Source organism: Bufo bufo, chromosome 3 (genome assembly GCF_905171765.1).
Source record: "Bufo bufo chromosome 3, aBufBuf1.1, whole genome shotgun sequence".
Taxonomy (NCBI): Eukaryota; Metazoa; Chordata; class Amphibia; order Anura; family Bufonidae; genus Bufo; species Bufo bufo.
In genome coordinates this window covers 314,269,577-314,289,422 of record NC_053391.1, presented here as the reverse complement: position 1 = coordinate 314,289,422, position 19,846 = coordinate 314,269,577, and the positions used below count along the sequence as shown (strand labels likewise).

The window sequence follows — 19,846 nt, the reverse complement described above, 5'->3', positions numbered from 1 at the left end:
ATTATCTATTACTCACATGAACGCCTCAGCCTCATCCTCAGCCTGAAAATGATATGTTCTGTTATCTGCAAAAGAAGTGGAAACTATGAAAAGCAATGCATAGTTTGATCATTTATCATGCATGAAAATAGATAATTATGGCAGAAAGTCTCTTCTAGATACACATGTGTTAATGTGTTCCACTGAAGCACATGATCTACAGGCCACAATGACTGTCTGTTAGGAGCTCAGCACAAACAAGTGGTGAAGTGGTTACAGTGTTTCTTATAAAGCCTACTATACAAAAATAGATTTTGCTTTGTTAGTAGGAATCTTCAAATTAGGTCTCATGCAAACAACCAAATCCGTTTTGCAGTCTGCAAATCGCAGATCCACAAAATACGGATTATGTGGTCCGCATTTTACAAACACATCCAATGTTTTTGCAGAACGGACATACGGATGCTGAAAGCACATAAGGGATCCATGAGCTTTCCACATCTCAATAGAGGCGACCTTGACGTGGTGAGTGGCTTATTACGCTTTGGCCAAAATGTACACCAATGCCTCATCCAGCATGGAGGCAGGGCAGAATGCTGGATGCAGAGTGCGATCACATTTGTATTTTCCATGTCCTATAATAGGCCACAAAATATGGACTATTGACACATTAAAGTCAATGGCTTAGCAAAAAATGCGGCTGCAACATGGAGAGTATCTGTATTTTGCGGATCCACAAATTGTGGACTGCAAAATACACACGATCATGTGCATGAGGCCATAGGGGTTATGAGGCTAAACCTCTTAACCAAATGTACCCTTTTAGGGCTTGTGCACAGGGTCGTGGTTTTAGTCCGCAGGGCTCATTCTGCCTTCTCCATCACTCTGTACACAGCACTGAACGAGCACTGTGCATAGACATCAGGAAACAGCTATGCCACTTCCTGCTCTGGTCCCAGCGGTCATGTGAGGCCGAGACCACCTCTGCAGTGAGGTTACATAACCCAAACCTTTCTGGGGGCTGTTTCCCCCTGTAACTGAAGTTAACATGTTAGCCCCCATTACAGGAGAAATCAGCAATTAAAAAGAATGTAAAGTTAACTGTCCCCCAAAGGTCTTGTATTACTTTTTAACTTAACAGTTAACAGGAAGAGGGGTAAATGTGAATATCGCAGTTACTGAGAAGCGTTACAAAGGTAAATAGAGCCCTGCAATGCTGGCAGATTACTGATATACACTCACCTAAAGAATTATTAGGAACACCATACTAATACGGTGTTGGACCCCCTTTTGCCTTCAGAACTGCCTTAATTATACGTGGCATCGATTCCACAAGGTGCTGATAGCATTCTTTAGAAATGTTGGCCCATATTGATAGGATAGCATCTTGCAGTTGATGGAGATTTGATGGATGCACATCCAGGGCACGAAGCTCCCGTTCCACCACACCCCAAAGATGCTCTATTGGGTTGAGATCTGGTGACTGTGGGGGCCATTTTAGTACAGTGAACTCATCGTCATGTTCAAGAAACCAATTTGAAATGATTCGAGCTTTGTGACATGGTGCATTATCCTGCTGGAAGTAGCCATTAGAGGATGGATACATGTTCTCATTCTGTTTACGCCAAATTCGGACTCTACCATTTGAATGTCTCAACAGAAATCGAGACTCATCAGACCAGGCAACATTTTTCCAGTCTTCAACAGTCCAATTTTGGTGAGCTCATGCAAATTGTAGCCTCTTTTTCCTATTTGTAGTGGAGATGAGTGGTACCCGGTGGGGTCTTCTGCTGTTGTAGCCCATCCGCCTCAAGGTTGTGCGTGTTGTGGCTTCACAAATGCTTTGCTGCATACCTCGGTTGTAACGAGTGGCTATTTCAGTCAACGTTGCTCTTCTATCAGCTTGAATCAGTCGGCCCATTCTCCTCTGACCTCTAGCATCCACAAGGCATTTTTGCCCACAGGACTGCCGCATACTGGATGTTTTTCCCTTTTCACACCATTCTTTGTAAACCCTAGAAATGGTTGTGCGTGAAAATCCCAGTAACTGAGCAGATTGTGAAAAACTCAGACCGGCCCGTCTGGCACCAACAACCGTGCCACGCTCAAAATTGCTTAAATCAGCTTTCTTTCCCATTCTGACATTCAGTTTGGAGTTCAGGAGATTGTCTTGACCAGGACCACAACCCCTAAATGCATTGAAGCAACTGCCATGTGATTGGTTGACTAGATAATTACATTAATGAGAAATAGAACAGGTGTTCCTAATAATTCTTTAGGCGAGTGTATGTACATGCATTTTCTTTCCTCCCCACCCTAATGGGGGCATTTATTTTATTGGTGGATACTAATGGGGGCATTATTAATACTGGGGGCCACTAACTGAGGCAGAGTAATACTAGGCAGCATTAATATTACTGTGGGCAACTAATGTGGGCATTAATAATACTGGGGGCCACTAATGGAGGCAGAATACTACTAGGGGAGCACTAATGGGGGTATTAATATTACCGGTGGTCACAAATGTGGGCATTATTAATACTAGGGGCACTGCAGGGGTTCAGATTAAAAAACAAACCAGTTTTTCATGGCCATTTTTCAACCATTTGTGCATCCATTTTCTGCCCATTTTTAATGTCTGTTTTGCATACGTTTTTCATGGTCGTTAAAAATGGCCATGAAAAATTGATGAATTTTATTGGTTTCATTTTTTTAGCATCCTAACCCCAGTATCTATAATGGCCCACCTGTAATGCTCCCAGGTTCCATAATACCCCCATAGTAGTCCCAGTATATATAAGGCCCCCCACAGTACCACCCTGTATGTAAAATCCTACCAATAGTGCCCACTGTATATAAAATCCCCCCCTAATAGTGTTCCTACAGTATCAAATATCCCCAGCATCAATAGAGCGACCTTATGTATTAAATCCCCCCCAGCAGTGCCCCCTGTATATAAAATGCCCCAGTAGTGCCTCCAGTATAAATTAGTAACTCTTTTCTTACCTCATCCACTTGAACGTGCTGACACTCGGCTCTGCACTGGAAGGACCTGACAGTGCAGAGCGAGTGTCTGCGCATTTAAATGGATGAGGTTAAGTATATATATTTCTTAACCCCTAAAAGGCATTTTAACCCATTTTTAACGGCAGTTAGATGGGTGCACTCTTGTCTACACAGCTATTAAAAATTGGCTCATTGATTTCAATAGGGTCTGTCTGGCCGTGAAATGTCCTATTTTTTGACACCCGCTATTCACTGGGAGTTAAAAAAACGGCAATGTGAATAGACCCAGACTGTAATGGTTCTGAAAACGGGCATGTGACGGCCGTTTTTTCACCATTGTGTGCATGTAGTCTTAGAGGACAGAAGGACAGGCCCTAAGAAAAGTGAATATGTGCTTTACTCACAGATCCCTGGACCTCTTCTGCAGGTGCCGGGGTGTGTATAAATCTGGGGTCTGTATGAATTTGGGGACTTAAGCATGCTGGACTGGTTGCAGCTGGCTGCAGTACTGCCCATGCTTCCAAAATGAAAAACAGCAGTAGAACATCCCATCCATCTCCATCTCCATCTCATCAGTATATAATGCAGCCTGTATCGGAAGTTGCAACAGAAGTGTGATGAGCCACAGGCAGTGTTATTTAGAGATGTAAATGGATGGTGGAGTGTTCTGCTGATATACATTTTGTTGGATGCATGGCATCTACAAAATGAAGATCTGCAGCAGCAGAAGTCCGAACACACCATCCTTTTACATCTGTATATAACACAGTCTTTGGCCTCTTGCACACAAACTTTTTTTTCCCGTTTACGTTCCATTTTTTGCGTTCTGTATACGGAACTATTCATTTCAATGGATCTGCAAAAAAAATGGAAGGTACTCGGTATTCCCTCCGTTTCCGTATTTCCGTTGAAAGATAGAACATGTCCTATTATTGTCCGCATAACGGATAGTACTGTTCTATAAGGGGCCAGCTGTTTCATTCCGCAAAAAACGGAATGCACACGGACCCCATCCGTATTTTTTGCAGGTCCGTTTTTTGCTGACAGCAAAATACTGAAAAAGCCATACAGTCGTGTGCAATAGGCCTTTATCTCATGGCAGGCCTCTGCTACAGTTAGGGCCTCCAGCTGCGTATAGGAAAAACTTAAGGGACAGCATACCCCAAAGCCAGGTAGTATTGTTTATTAGTTTTAACATACATAGTTATGGAAGAATTTGTCAGTTCACATCACTGTTTTGTTCTTCTGATCGATCAGAGGAACAAAAAAAAAAAAAGAAAAACATTTATTTTGAGCATCCGTTGTGCTCATTTTGCATCCGTCTGTGTCAGTTCTGTCAGAGATCCGTTATTTTTGACGGGAGAAACTCAAAAAGAACAGATCTCTGACAGAACTGACACAAACGGATGCTAAATAACCACAACAGATGCAAAGAGTTTCCGTTCTTCTGCCTCAAATAGTGCCACCAATTACTTTAAAATTACACCCTCCCACACCTTCTTCCAAGTGTAGGTGTCTGTCTGCCCCGTCCAACCATCCTACCCCTAGTGTCCTCCTTTTTGAAAACCAAAATATGGTCACCTTAACTTATGGCACTACAGATAGGGCATTATATATACTTATGGCTGTACAGAGGGGGCATTATATATACTTATAGCACTACAGTGGAGGCATTATAAATATTTACGGCACTACAAGGGGGCATTATAAATACTGTATCTCTATAGGGGGCCATTATAAATACTGGGGGCACAACTGGGGGGCATTATAGGGGGCCACTATAAATAATGGGGCACTATATGAGGGCATTATAATTATTGGGGAAACGATAGGGCATTATTATTGGGAACAATATTGAGGGCATGCTACTAATGGGGCAGACATGGGGAGCATTTTCACTAATGAGGGCACCCTGGGAGAGAAATATTACTATAGGTGGGACTTTAGAGGGCACTATTACTATTAAGAGCAGTCTAGAAGCACAAGTACTATGGGGGGACTATCTGTATGGCACTCTAATTTCTGCAGTATAGTATTTGGGGCTTTGGAGACACAGTATTGGGGATAGCAGCAGGATAACGCTGTTGGGGTACCAGGAGGGGAAGGATGGTAGAAAAGTAAGGAATCTAAGATGTCTGTGTGTCAAACTCTGCAGAGACGAGGCAAGGCATACATAATTCATCATGGCGATCTGGTCTGAATGGAGGAGATGAGAAAAGAGAATGTCTACATCAGAGGAGACATCACTGAATGTGATAGATATCTAGTGCTGTATTAACCTGTATGTTTGGAAGCACTTAATGCAATGTCCAAAGTCCATCCTAATATATCTTTAACAGTGGGGGAAGAGGGGGGGTTGGATTGCAAATTTGGCATGAGAGAGAGGGGGGTGCTATTTAAATGTTCAAATCAGGCAGCAGAAAAGCTAGAATCAGCCCTGACTGTATAGAGATAAAACATGTTCTCTTTTTCTGCTCCCTCCCCAACATGTGTATGAACATTAGTGCACACTGTTGTGCACAAGTTCGAACAGGCTAATATGAATGATCTAAGTTTTATAACTCACGTGTGATTAAGTAGAAGCTTCTTTTGTCCTCAACATTGGGCCGTACCTGACATGTCAGCAATTTAATTTTAGTTGGAGGTCGATTAATCTGCAAGTACAAAGCAGAAAAGTACATTGAAGACAAATTTACTATAAGGACATTTCAAGCTAACTGCTTTATTTAATAGAGAGAAAAAAAAGAAAAAAAATTATATATACACACACACACACACACACATATATATATATATATATATATATATATATATATATATATATATATATATATTCTAGATACATATTAAAGAGCTTCTGTAAGCTAAAACTAGGCATACTGCCTGTAAGGGTTGATCATGCTGAGTTAAAAGATCCTTTAGTATTTTAAACTCCCGTTTGGGAAGAAATTTTCACTTTATTGCTTATGCTAATGAGATGTTCAGAGCACCAAGTGGCAGGCCTAGCACCTTATAGCACTGCTTTACCACTTCCTTTTCCCCTTAGGCACTCCCCTTGAGTGACAGTGCCAGGCATCCCCATTGGCTTCTTGTCTGCCCCTGTAATCCTGCCCATGCACTGGTGAATAGAGAATTGGCAAATGCGTAGTTCAGATCTCAGAAGACTTTCCTCGACGCTGAGATCTGAACAGTGCATGAACCGATTCAACATTCATTAGCGCATGCATGGGATTACAGGTCCAGGTAGGAGGACAGTGAGGTGTGCTCACCGTTCACTGCGAGACCCCATTCTTGAGATAGGAACTGGTCCTATTGGACATTTATGCAGTATCCTATCAATATAGGACAACCCATTTAAAGATAACACAGTCCCTTTAAAGGGGTTGTCCAAGACAGGGAATCGCTTTTAATTTTTCCAGGCAGGGTGCAAAACAAAGACCGAGCTCCCTTCATCTCCACTTCCAGTCCCTGCTAGACTGGAAGTGTGATGTGCCATCTACTTGCACGTCACAGCTGCTGGCCAATCAGTAACCTCAGCAAAAGCAGTGGCCACGTACCAAGCCTGCACATTTTACCGCTGACTGACCAGCAGTGGTGACGTAGGTGTACACGGCACATCACACTTCTGGTCCAGTAGTGACCAGAAGCAGAGAAGGAGGGAGCTAAGTGATGGAACCGGAGTGCCAGTGACGGTTCATTATTTTTTTCATCCCTGCACCCTTCCTGGCAATATCACATTGAGTTCCAAGTCTCGGAGAATCCCTTTAATCTGTTCCAGAATTTTGAACCATTTGCAATAATAAATCTGCCCCATTTCTCTACATGGCATTGTGTAAACATTTCAGATACTACTCATTGCCAGCCGTACCGAATTACTTCTGCAAGCATTGCTATGAAGGAGCAGGCTGCCTGTGAGGTCATTGCATCCTGTTCGTCTGCTATGAATCATAAGCTCCTCTGTATGAAATCACTTTGAATAAATATGTTTGAACTTTAAACACAGCTGCAACATAATCCATAGACTTTGCCATATTCAATACATTTACGGTACATGTGCAGCTGCCTACGCATGTCGAACCATATGTTCCAAACGCTGTTAGTAAACAGATAGACATAATCTGCACATGCTGCAAAATGTGGGATCAGAATAAAGCAACTTTCCCCGATTTACAACACTGTAAAACTTTTCTTCCCTGTGGTGTGGGCATTTACGTCTGTCAAGGTTTTGCTTTAGCGCAAAAGTTTCTCTGCAGCAAATGGCCACAAGTTTTCATGGAATAAAACGACATACTTAGATGATGAGGTTGAATTTTGTAGCATATTTCCTGGATCCCATCTACAGACCACAGGGAAATAGAGTTTTCTTTAGGCTCCCTGCATATAACATCATATTGATTGCTATTTAAGCAATTCATTGACATTATATGGAAAGTTATATTGTAAAACCACTGATGCCAACTAGAAGCCTTTAACAGCTGGCTTTATGAACTAGCATATTTGACCACTGAGATCTTTCTAAATTATAATGTACATATATACGATGACACAATAGTAATTTCATACAATTCTAATGTATTAGTAGAACATTTACAATGATTCTTTTATTTTACTTGATTAAGGGTCCATTTACACGTCCGCAATTCTGTTCCGCATTTTGCGGAACGGAATTGCGGACCCATTCATTTCTATGGGGCCACACTATGTGCTGTCCGGATCCGAAAAAGCAGATCCACAATTCCGGGTCCGCAATTCCATTCCCGAAAAAAATATAACAGGTCCTATTATTGTCATCAATTGCGGACAAGATTAGGCATTTTCTAATATAGTTCCCGCTGATGTGCGGTTTACAAAATGTGGAACGCATATTGTCGGTGTCCGTGTTTTGTGGATCCGCAAAACACATACGGATGTGTGAATGGACCCTAAACAGAACTGGTCATCACAAAATACAGCACAATCTGCAGGCAGCATGTTATAGATCTGGAGGAGCTGAGCAGATATACTGTATGTATAGTTTTATGGGAAAAGATTCAGCGTAACGTGTAATTTTTACATTTATAACCCTGTTCTTTCTGACTTCATTGTTCACAGGGAAGGTTTTATCAGTGACTGACTAGTATCTCAGTATACATACTGAAGCCTGTATTAGACTGGCAGATAATCTGCCAGATCATTGCTAACGAGCATCCATAGTAACGCGCGTTAGCGATGATATGGCAGTGTAATACTGCCGCCAATTACCCGATGAACGAGCAAATGCTCATTCATCGGGCAATCCCAATCTTTCAACAGGTTTAAAAATCATCGTTTGCCAGAGGCAGATCGTGGTGTCTAATCATGATCTGTTGCCAGCAAACACCAATTCAGTGTCGGCACAAGTGATGGCATTAGTGATCGCTTCTTCCCGTACTGTAGAGAAGATCACTGCATGTGATAGCAACACTTCCTTCCTGACAATTGCTTTCGTGTCTAATATAGCCTTTACACAAGGAATTGTCACAGGTTAAGGGGAAGGGAAAACACACCCCACAATGAATAGACAACAATCTAGGCCTCAAAAGCTAAGGAAGAGGGATGGTGACCACCTAGTAATCCCTAGGCCTTTCCCTAACTCCTGTCAGTATGAGCAGATCCTGATGGTGGAAAAGCTCATACACCAGATACCTAAAGCCCTGCTAAAACATACGAGCCCTAGGATAGGTAGCAGGGGATGAGACAGCTGGTTCCTTCCAGAATGAAGGAACCTGCGTCTCCCTAAGGCCTAGAAACAACACACACCAGATAATAAGAAACAGAGAAGGCAACAAATACTTAGCTTAGAGATGTATGGATAAGCAGGAGATCCAAGACAAACCAGCACTAGCAACTTCAAGCAGAAACTATCAACCGCATGGTCAGCAGTGAGGCGGATCTAATTAGAGCCTCATCACTGATAATGAGCGGCACCTGAGGAGAGGTGAGATCCTGCCCAACAACAACATACATAGAGGAAAACGGAGAGACCTGTCAGATAGCCTCACGTACAGCAAGTCTATCCGATCTTCTTACCTCTCTCACAAGAGGGACCGTGACAGTACCCCCCCTTATACGGGTGGCCTCCGGACACCCAGGACGGACTTTATCAGGATGCACCCTGTGAAAGGCCCTCACAAGGCGACTGGCATTCACTTTGGTCGCAGGAACCCACATGCTTTCCTCTGGACCGTAACCCTTCCAGTGCACGAGGTACTGAAGAGATCGCCTTCCAGAATCTGGAAACAAATTGAGTCCCTCTATCAGACACCACATCAGAGGGAATGCCGTGTAGTTTCACGATGTTATAGACAAACACTTGAGCGAGAGTTTTGGCATTAGGTAAACCTGATAATGGTATAGTGTGCCATCTTGCTGAAGCTGCCGACAACCACCAGAATAACAGTTTTCCCAGAAGAATTAGGCAAATCTGTGACAAATGAGTCCAGGGTCGGGATGGGATAGACAAGGGAAGTAGAGATCCTGAAGGCAGAGTATGAGCCACCTTAGCACGCGCACAAGTCTCACAAGCTGCCACATAGCCCTCAACACATTAAGTTAACCCTGGCCACCAGAATCTGCGAGAAATTAGATCCACATTGGATCTGCTCACAGGGTGTCCCGTAAGAATAGTATCGTGATGTTTCTTAAACACCTTGTGTCGTAGTTCTGAAGGGACAAACAACTTCCCTGGAGGACAGAAATCGGGTGTCTCTCCCTGGGCCTCCAACACCTCTGCCTCAAGTTCAGGATAAAGGGCGGATACAACCACCCCATCAGCCAATATTGGAGAAGGATCCTCTGAATCACCATCCCCCCCCCACCCCACCCCCTGGGGAAAGCTATACAACTAGGCATCCGCCTTGACGTTTTTAATCCCAGGACGATAAGTGGCAATAAAATTAAATCTAGTAAAAAATAATAAAAAAAAACACCAACTGGAGGTAGGCCAGATTTTTGTGATCAGTAATTACCGTAACGGGATTAATCGCTCCTTCCAACCAATGATGCCACTCTTCAAAAGCCAATTTAATGGCCAACAACTCTCTATTACCTACATCATAATTTCTTTCGGCAGAAGAGAGTTTTTTAGAGAAAAAAGCACAAGGGCGCCATTTGCTAGGAGAAGAACCCTGCGACAAGACTGCTCCTCTGGTGCGTCAACTTCCACAATAAATGGTTGTGACACATCCGGTTGCACCAGAATAGGAGCAGAAGCAAAACATTCCTTTATTGCTGAAAAAGCATGCAATGCTTCTTCAGACCAGACTGAGAAATCTGTGCCTTAGTCATATCAGTTAATGGTTTAACAACAGTTGAGTAATTCAAGATAAATTTACGGTACTAGTTGGTGAACCCCAAAAATCGCATGAGTGCCTTCAGATCTTCAGGTCGATCCCAGTCCAACACAGCATGGACTTTTTCCGGATCTATACGAAAATCTGAAGATGAGAGTAGGTACCCCAGGAATTGCACTTCAGGGACCACAAAAACACACCGCCATTTTGGCATACAATTTATTCTCTCTTAGCATCTGTAAGACCTGTCTCACTTGATCCTTATGCGTCTGCATATCAGGGGAATAAGTTTAAATATCATCCAGATAAACCACCACAAACCTGCCCACCAGATGATGAAAGATGTCATTGATGAAGTGTTGAAAAACCACAAGAGCATTGGACAAACCAAAAGGCATGACCAGATTCTCAAAATGACCCTCAGGAGTATTAAAGACCGTTTTCCATTCGTCCCCTTCCTTGACTCTTATCAGATTATGTGCCCCCCTCAAATCCAACTTCGAGAACACCTTGGTGCCGACAATCTGATTGAATAAATCTGGGATCAAAGAAAGGGGATAGGGATCACGGATAGTGATGCGAAGAAGCTCACAGAAGTCCAAACATGGCCTAAGAGTTCCATCCTTTTTTTTTTACAAAGAAGAACCCCGCCGCCATTGGTGATTTGGATGGTCTAATATGACCTTTAGCCAAACTCTTGGTGATATACTCTCGCATGGCTACTCTTTCGGGTTTGGAAAGATTATACAACCGAGACTTTGGCAATCTAGGTTCGGGAATAATGTTGACGGGGCAATCATACTCCCGATGCTGGTCTCCACCCTTAGAGAATATATGATAAGAATCCGAAAGCAAAGGAGGTAACTAGTGTTGAGCGAACTTTTGTTTTAAGTTCAGCGTCTAAAGTTCGGGTTCGGGTTATCGAAGAATCGAGATATGGATTCCGCTACTACGGACCATAACGGAATTTAGAATTCATAACGCGATTCTTCGATAACCCGAACCCGAACTTTAGACGCCGAACTTAAAACACAAGTTCGCTCAACACTAGAGGTAACATTTTAGTAGTTACAACAGAAAGCGACATGCTAAGACAGTCGTCAAGGCAGAAATCACTCCAATCGAGAATCTGTCTCGCATGCCAATCGATGGATGGGTTATGTTTGGTTAACCATGGTAAACCTAACACCAGAGGAGCAGGCAAACCCTCCAGCACAAAACATGAAATGGATTCAATATGAGAATCTCCCACCTTTAGGCAAATGTAATGCACCATTTGAGACAGACACTTTTGAGAGAGAGGGGCGGAATTAATCGCAAACACAGAAATATTTTTGTCTAATGAGCTTGTTGTCAAACCATGCATACAGACAAACTGGCCATCCACTAAGTTAACCCTCTGGATTTGCGTGAAATGCCATGGCGTCCTTCAGGTTCTCAGACGGTCCTTGACAAAATTGACTACGGAGAGCTGGGTCATTCCACTCCGTATCAGTTGCCCACCTCCTAAATTCAGAGCAATAGGACTCTCCCTGCCACAAGCAATGCAACTTTCAGCCAGGGAAACCCAATCTGGGTCTGAAAAATTAATCTACCGACCGGAGGGATTGTGAACCAGTCGGCAAAGAGAAAGCCCAAGATTCAGCAACGAAATAATAATCCCCACTCTCTGACTCTCGTCCCCAGAAGAGCTACGACGCAGTCTGAAATATAATTTGCACAATTCCCTGAACCGAACAAAGTTGTCAATTCCCCCGGAAAACCTATCCGGGAGAGCAATCTTCGGTTCAGGGCAGGCCTGGTTCCCGCTGCCGGAACCCACCGCCTGTGGTCTCTGAAACTGTGCAACGACCGTGCAGAGGCCAGCCACTTCCAAAGACAGCCCCTGCATACGATCGACCAGTGCAGAAACAGTATCCATAGTTGCACTGATAAAACAAAGGATAACGGTTTAGGCGGTTGATAATGTCACAGGTTAAGGGCTTTTTCACACGACCGTGTGAAGCCCGTGCCCGTATTGCGGACTACAGTTGCAGCTATATAAGAAGTTTCTCAGCCCCATTGCTTTATTTAACCCCTTCCTGACGCAATTTTCCATTTTTGCGTTTTCATTTTTCCCTCCCTGCGTTCACGGAGCCATAACTTTTTTATTTTTATGTTTACTCAGCCGTATGAGGTCTTGTTTTTTGCGGGGCAAGTTGCAATTTATAATGGCACCATTAAATATTGCATAAAATGAGTGGAAAGCGGGAAAAAAATTCCAAATGGTGTGGAATTGGAAAAAAAACGCAATTCCGCCACAGTTTTATGGGTTTTGTTTTTACGGCATTCACTATACGGTAAAACTGACTTGTGCTCTTCATTCTCCAGGTGAGTACAATTATGGTGATACCACATAAGTATAGTTTTTCTTACATTTTAATTCTGAAAAAAATAAAAATAAAACACTTTTAAAAAAAATATTTGTTTTCTCGTGCATGGCATTGGGGGACACATCACCATGGGTATATGTCCAACTACCACTAGGAGGCGACACTAGACATAAAAAAAGTGTTGGCTCCTCCCCGTTGGGCTATACCCTCTCCACAGACACTAGACAGATCAGTCTTGTTCTAGTGTCCGTAGGAGGCAGACCTGACCTGCTTTTTGTGCAGGTCCTCCTGCTACTTTTTTATTTTATTTTTTCTTTCTCTTCTCTGCAGGTTCCGGCCTGCGGCAGGGGTGGCTCCATCGTGTTCCACTTTAGTTGCCCCCCTGCGGGCGCATACTTAGGTACCTGGCAGCCACCCAGTCCCCAAATCTGCTTCCGCAGTGGAATTCCGGCAGTCCTACGGTTCCCGTGTTGAGTCCGCCGAAAAGGTGGTTACTGCTGCGCCGGATAACGTCTGAGGGTGAGTATGTTAGATTAGGGTCTCCCACCCTCCTCCCAGGGCCTGGGCGCGTTCCCCCCTCTCCCTTCCCGGATACCTATACAGCTCTTGTAGCTGTGTGGGTAAATGCCTTGCCTCTGATACAGAAGGTCATAAACTTTCTCTCAGCGGCCATCCTGGTTCTGTACCCTGGCCCCAGAAGCCCCCTGGCCTTCCGTTTTCCCTCTCTGGGGGTCGCTTCTTCAGCTCTCTCCCCCTCCTGGCCCCCGTTCGTCGCGGCAGCTCTGGGGCACTTCCGCGATCGCAGCCGTTCATCCCCAGCCGCGCTCCAATAATTTAGGCCCCGGCTTTTCGGGCCTACTAGGCCACATCTCCCCGCCCACTTTCTGTCCTTCCCGGGCTTACTCCGTCACCTCCCCTCCGTGGGTGGAGCCTGGGAGGTGCATCTCCTGCCTGCCAATCCAGCCCCAGGTTCCCTGCTCTCTCTCAAAGGGGCGGTTCTTCCTCCAGCTCCCGGCTCCTGCTCTCTCCGGGTCGCCATCTTCTGCTCTCCTGCTTGGGGTCTGCTGCACAGCTCCTGGGGTCTGGTAGGCAGCCTCTGGCTGAATTGCTCTGCAGGCTCCTTTTCCCCCCCTCCCCTCTCGATTGCTGCATTCTCCTGCAGCCCTGCCACCTGCTCTATAGCTGCTGCAGCACCTCTTGGGAATGTGGCTTCCGGGGACAGATAGGTCAGCCCTGCTGCTCTATAAGGGCTTCCTCTCCCAGCCTTCCTATCGGATCGCCACGTATTTCACGTGCGTCCGTTGTTTACGGAGGTTTCCACGTGGTCGCCTTGTCCCCCCTCCCACCCTTTTGTGTGTAGGTCCCCCCTGAATGGGCTCCCTCCATGTTAAACCATGGGAACCTTGCCTGACTCGCCCAATCCCTGGCGGAGTCGCTGGAGCGCTACCTACAAATTGAGGTTTCCTCCCCCCCAGGTGATCCCTGCAGATGAGCCAAGCTCACGCTCAGATACAGGGTCACGCAAGGAGTAGCCCATGGACCAACCTCGGGTGGTCTCAACTAGCTTCCACCCGTCCTCGGCATCCTCGGGTCGCCCCAGGACAGGCCTGAGGCTGGTGACAAAGCCTTCTCTGTCAGTTGCCTCTGGGGACACCTCTGCACCGATTCCCTCGGAACAGAGCATCAGGCGGTCTTCCATCATGCAGAATCCCTCTGTGTGGTCAAGTCAAACGTGCATGGTGGTACCTACCCTACCCAGGTTTGGTGCCCCTCTAGTGGACTTTCGGATGGCGCTCTCCTGCCTGCACAGGTAAGGCAGCCGTCACCCTGCTTAGCAACTGGGACACCTACGCGGTGTCTCTGGTACGTACGCCCTCGTAGGCTGTACACGACAGACCTTTCTGGTTCCCCTATCCAGGGGCTATGTTCTAGGCAAGCTGATAATTCAGGCAAACGCCACTTGTAGGGTTGGCAACCCTTCTCGGCCTCTAAAGGTTCGTTTGTAGTGCCCGTACCAGAGAATACAGGCCGGCTTCTATGCCGTGGCGATTAGTGTCTAAAGCTATAGCTCAGTGGTAAGACACTTGCTTTGCATGTAGTGTTCATGGGTTCAGAACCCCTTACTGGCTTTTACACCTACTTCAGATGCTGTAGCCATTACTCCTGACTGGCTCTATGGTGTTCCATGCGGCACTATTTCCCCCTTCCGGGCGAGATATACAGGCCGCCTTCAATTGCCGTAGCAATTGCACCTGTCTGTTTCCAGCCACCTTGCTCCCTTCATGGGTAGAGTCCCTACACCATCTCCTGATGCTGTATCCAATATCCCTGGCGGGCTCTATTGTGTTCTGTGCGGCACTATTTCTCCCTTCCCGGCGAGATATAGAGGCCACTCTCAATTGCTGTAGCAATTATCTCTGTTTGGTTCTAGTGGGCACCAGGCTGCCATCTTGTTCCCTTCATAGGTAGAGTACCTACACTATCTCCAGAGGCTGTTGCCGTTGCTCCTGTCTGGCCTTATGGTGTACCTTGCGGCACTATTTCTCCCTTACCAGACGAGATATTGAGGCCACCTTGTATTGCCGTGGCCACTGCACCTACCTCATCATAGTGTGCACCAAACAGCCATCTTACTCCCTTCTTAGGTAGAGTTCCTGCACCGTCTCTGATGCTGCAGCCGTTACACCTGTCTGACTCTATGGTGTACTATGCAGCTCTGTTTCTCTCTTTTTAGGTGAAATAGAGGGCACCCTTCAGTTGCCATTGCACTTACTTAATTGTGGTGTGCACCTGTCGTTCTTTGTGGTACCGTGCGGCTCTATTTTCCCCTTCACGAGCGGAATATAGGTGCCATTGCTAACGTGGCAGCCGTTGCACTTCTCTGGTCCTAGGGTGCTCCATGTGGCCACATCGCTCTAATCTTAAATCTAGTACCTCTACCATCTCCAGATGCTGTACCCATTGCACCTCTCTGGTCGTATTTCTACACTACACAGCCGTATTTCTACCTTACAGGTTGAGGACCTGTACCCTCCAAATGCAGTCGCATTCCCGGATGCTGTGGTTTTGTTTCCACCCTCCTTAGAGTGCAACATGCAGTCACTTTACCTCGGTTTTAGGCGTGTATTTTTAGTACCCAAGTGCTGGGCCCTATGGTGCAATCTGTGGCCCATACAGTTTCTGTATTACTGGGTGCTTCCTTCCCCGGGCTCTAATCTGTGCTGCAGATGTTGGTTACTTCCCTTTTCGGCCATCCTGGTTCGGCATGAACATGGTAACCATATCTGGCAGGGGTGGGCCAGCCCAACCCCCACCTCCACCTTGTCGGTCTATTGCTACTTCTGGTGTACCCAGTATATGGCTGATCTGTTCTGATCTGGTGGGTGGTACACATACAACCAGGCTCCCTACACCATGGCCAGGTGGTTGTTGGCTTTTGTGCTAGGGTTGCTATTGCAATCCCTATCAAATACTACTGTCTGCTGCACTCCGTGTTCCCCATATTATAAGGAGTACCCGCGTTGTTTTCTATTACAGGGCGGACCATTCCTGGTAGAGTACAGTGATCTCCACTGGATCTTCTCCTTGTTGGGGTACGTAGCTTGGTGAGCACCGGCCGCTGCAGCAGTTTTTGGCCATCACTGGATGTCCTCCGCCACACGGAATCCTTCTGGGGTCAGCGACATTATCCTCGCTGGACGTCCTCCCTGATGAGTCAGGGACAGAACCACTGAGCGCCACTCACCTGCCTGGTAGGTGAATTTTCTGCTGATTGCTCCGGCATCGGACAGGGTTCCGTAGTTCCTTCTGGGTCCGGGTGTTCCCTAATATTCTCTGCTTAGTTGTACTATCTAACAGAGGGCAGTCCCCTGGGACCTTGCTATTGTCTGCGCCTGTCTGGTACTCTCTCCCCCTGGGAATCTTCTGTATATCGGTCGCAGCTGGTTTCTACATTTCGTGTAATCACTCCCGTTTCTTTTATAGCGACTTCCCCATTCCTTATGCATATGGGTGTCTGTTGTTTTAGTGGTACAACCCAAGCCGTTGTATTTGCCCTCCCCGGGACAATGTATGCAGATTGCTAGCAACTATTCTTAGAATGGCAAGTTGTCCATGGCCAATTCCTTCCCATATGGTGTTTCTTTTCATTTTTTCTTGGAAATTCTGTTTTTTGTTGTCCTCCGGTGGTTCAGTTCCTGGTTCCTTGTGAGCCCATAGCGGGTACTCCTTTCTGGAGTCCCTGTCCCCGTTCATTTGACCACACAGATTCTGTATGATAATCGTTGTTTGGGAGGGGCCTGGGTTGATTGTTCCCCTTGCGGGTTCCAATAGCCTTGTGGTCCTCTTGGGATTCGTGTCTATCTTCCCATCCTCCCACGTCAAGTACCTGGTGTTGAGTGGTTTAGTGCTACGGTTTGCATTTCCACCTTATGGTCTCCTTCGGGAGGGACTCCCTCCTGTTTGTAGAACCTTCCTCCTTAGACTGTTGGGAGTACTCTCCTTCTACTCCCATGTCCTTCAGTCCAGTGTGTCCCTGCTGAGATTTCCTGGGCCTGCATCTCCCTGATACTTCATTTGGCCGGATTTTCTCCGGTCTTGCGCTTCTCAGCGATATTTTGTTTTCAGAGGCTCGTTCCTCGTCTCCGGGTTTAGGGATGCAGGTCTTATCTTTTCTTTTTTTCCTGGCCTTTACTTACAACCCCCTCCCTTTCCAAGGGTTGGCGATTTCCCTTAGCGCCTTTGGGGTTTTCACCTTTCAATAGGACGCTTAACTTGATCACCTGCTTCGCGGTGGGGGGAGTCCTGCTCCCTTCATATGTGAGCCTTGCTATGACTTCCCTCACTCGAATGTGTGCCTCTGCTGAGATTTCCTGGGCCTGCATCTGGGCCCCTTTTTTCCCTGATACTTTGTTTGGCTAGAGTTCCTCCGGTCTTGAGCTTCTCAGAGATATTTTGTTTTCAGAGGCTCGTTCCTCGTCTCCTGGTTGGGGATGCAGGTCTTATCTTTTCTCGTCTCCTGGTTTTTACTTACAACCCCCCCCCCCCTTCCAAGGGTTGGCGGTTTCCCTTAGCGCCTTTGCAATTTTTTCCTTTCAATAGGGCGCTTAACTTCTTCACTGCTTTGCGGTGAGGGGAGACCTGCTCCCTTCACATGTGAGCCTTGCTATGGCTTTTCTCACTCGTTTGGCCTTCAGTGATTCCATGTTCCCTTGCTCCCCTGGCCCTTCAGGGGTTGACCTCAGGGTGTTTGTGCTTTCGCCTGAGACAATTAGAATGTTAGGTAGCTCCAATACGCGATGCTGTCCTACTTTCTCTCCAGCCTTCGGCTGAGCTGGCTGTTCACCTTTACCTTCTTCTTTCATTTGGGATTTTCTCCCAGGCATTCGTCCTGGGGTGCTGGCAGTCGTCACTGTGGCTTCCTTGGGGTTTCTCCCTTGTTATGAGGCTTCCTGCCTATTCCGTGCTTTTCTTCTGTTGGGTCACATGGTTCTCCTGCACCTGTATGCCCAACAGGTGGCATGGTTGTTCTTTTCCCACCCTCGGGGACTGCTTTGGGACGTCCCATGGTGCTGTGTCCCCCAATGCCATGCACAAGAAAATTGGATTTTTTTTACTCACCGTAAAATCCTTTTCTCGTAGTAGGCATTGGGAGACACAGATCCCACTCTATGTTTTTTTACTTCCGCTTCTCCGGGCTGGTCTCTTGATCTTTCCCGGTACGGGAGTTGTTGGTTCCTTGCCTTGCTTCTCTCTCCTACTGCTTTTGGTACAAACTGATCTGTCTAGTGTCTGTGAAGAGGGTATAGCCCAACGGGGAGGAGCAAACACTTTTTTATGTCTAGTGTCGCCTCATAGTGGTAGTTGGACATATACCCATGGTGCTGTGTCCCCCAATGCCTACTACGAGAAAAGGATTTTACAGTGAGTACAAAAAAATCCAATTTTTTCTTTTCATCAGACCCTCATTACTTTTTTGTAGTTTTGAGATGTGTAAGGGGTTAATTTTTTGCAGGATGATCTGCAGTTTATGCTAATACCATTTTGGATTGTATATGACTTTCTGATCACTTTTTTTCTATTTTTTGGGGGGAAGTAAAGTGATAAAAAAAAAACTGTTTCTATTACGCCATTCACTGTATGAGATCCTTTTTTTATATTTTAATAGTTTTATATTTTAATACACTGCTCAAAAAAATAAAGGGAACACTTAAACAACACAATGTAACTCCAAGTCAATCACACTTCTGTGAAATCAAACTGTCCACTTAGGAAGCAACACTGAGTGACAATCAATTTTACATGCTGTTGTGCAAATTGGATAGACAACAGGTGGAAATTATAGGCAATTAGCGAGACACCCCCAATAAGGAGTGGTTCTGCAGGTGGTGAACACAGACCACTTCTCAGTTCCTATGCTTCCTGGCTGATGTTTTGGTCACTTTTGAATGCTGGCTGTGCTTTCACTCTAGTGGTAGCATGAGACAGAGTCTACAACCCACACAAGTGGCTCAGGTAGTGCAGCCTATCCAGGATGGCACATCAATGCGAGCTGTGGCAAGAAGGTTTGCTGTGTCTGTCAGCGTAGTGTCCAGAGCATGGAGGCGCTACCAGGAGACAGGCCAGTACATCAGGAGACGTGGAGGAGGCCGTAGGAGGGCAACAACTCAGCAGCAGGACCGCTACCTCCGCCTTTGTGCAAGGAGGAACAGGAGGAGCACTGCCAGAGCCCTGCAAAATGACCTCCAGCAGGCCACAAATGTGCATGTGTCTGCTCAAACGGTCAGAAACAGACTCCATGAGGGTGATATGAGGGCCCGACATCCACAGGTGGGGGTTGTGCTTACAGCCCAACACCGTGCAAAACGTTTGGCATTTGCCAGAGAACACCAAGATTGGCAAATTCGCCACTGGCGCCCTGTGCTCTTCACAGATGAAAGCAGGTTCACACTGAGCACATGTGACAGACGTGACAGAGTCTGGGGACGCCGTGGAGAACGTTCTGCTGCCTGCAACATCCTCCAGCATGACGGGTTTGGCATTGGGTCAGTAATGGTGTGGGGTGGCATTTCTTTGGAGGGCCACACAGCCCTCCATGTGCTCCAGAGGTAGCCTGACTGCCATTACATACCGAGATGAGATCCTCAGACCCCTTGTGAGACAAAAAGCTGGTGCGGTTGG

General features: G+C 46.1%; 1 protein-coding gene across 2 annotated transcripts in view; it reads right to left on the bottom strand.

Annotated features, from left to right (window-relative positions):
* The window catches only part of ASAP3 (ArfGAP with SH3 domain, ankyrin repeat and PH domain 3), a 112,258-nt gene that overhangs the window by 44,519 nt on the left and 47,893 nt on the right, over positions 1 to 19,846 (bottom strand). For both annotated transcript variants that reach the window (XM_040424298.1, XM_040424297.1), the window contains exons 12-13: positions 5,552 to 5,639; positions 17 to 65 (exon numbers count right to left, since the gene is read on the bottom strand). In XM_040424298.1, the coding sequence (XP_040280232.1) occupies positions 17 to 65; positions 5,552 to 5,639 (137 nt within the window). The remainder of the gene's footprint in view (positions 1 to 16; positions 66 to 5,551; positions 5,640 to 19,846) is intronic.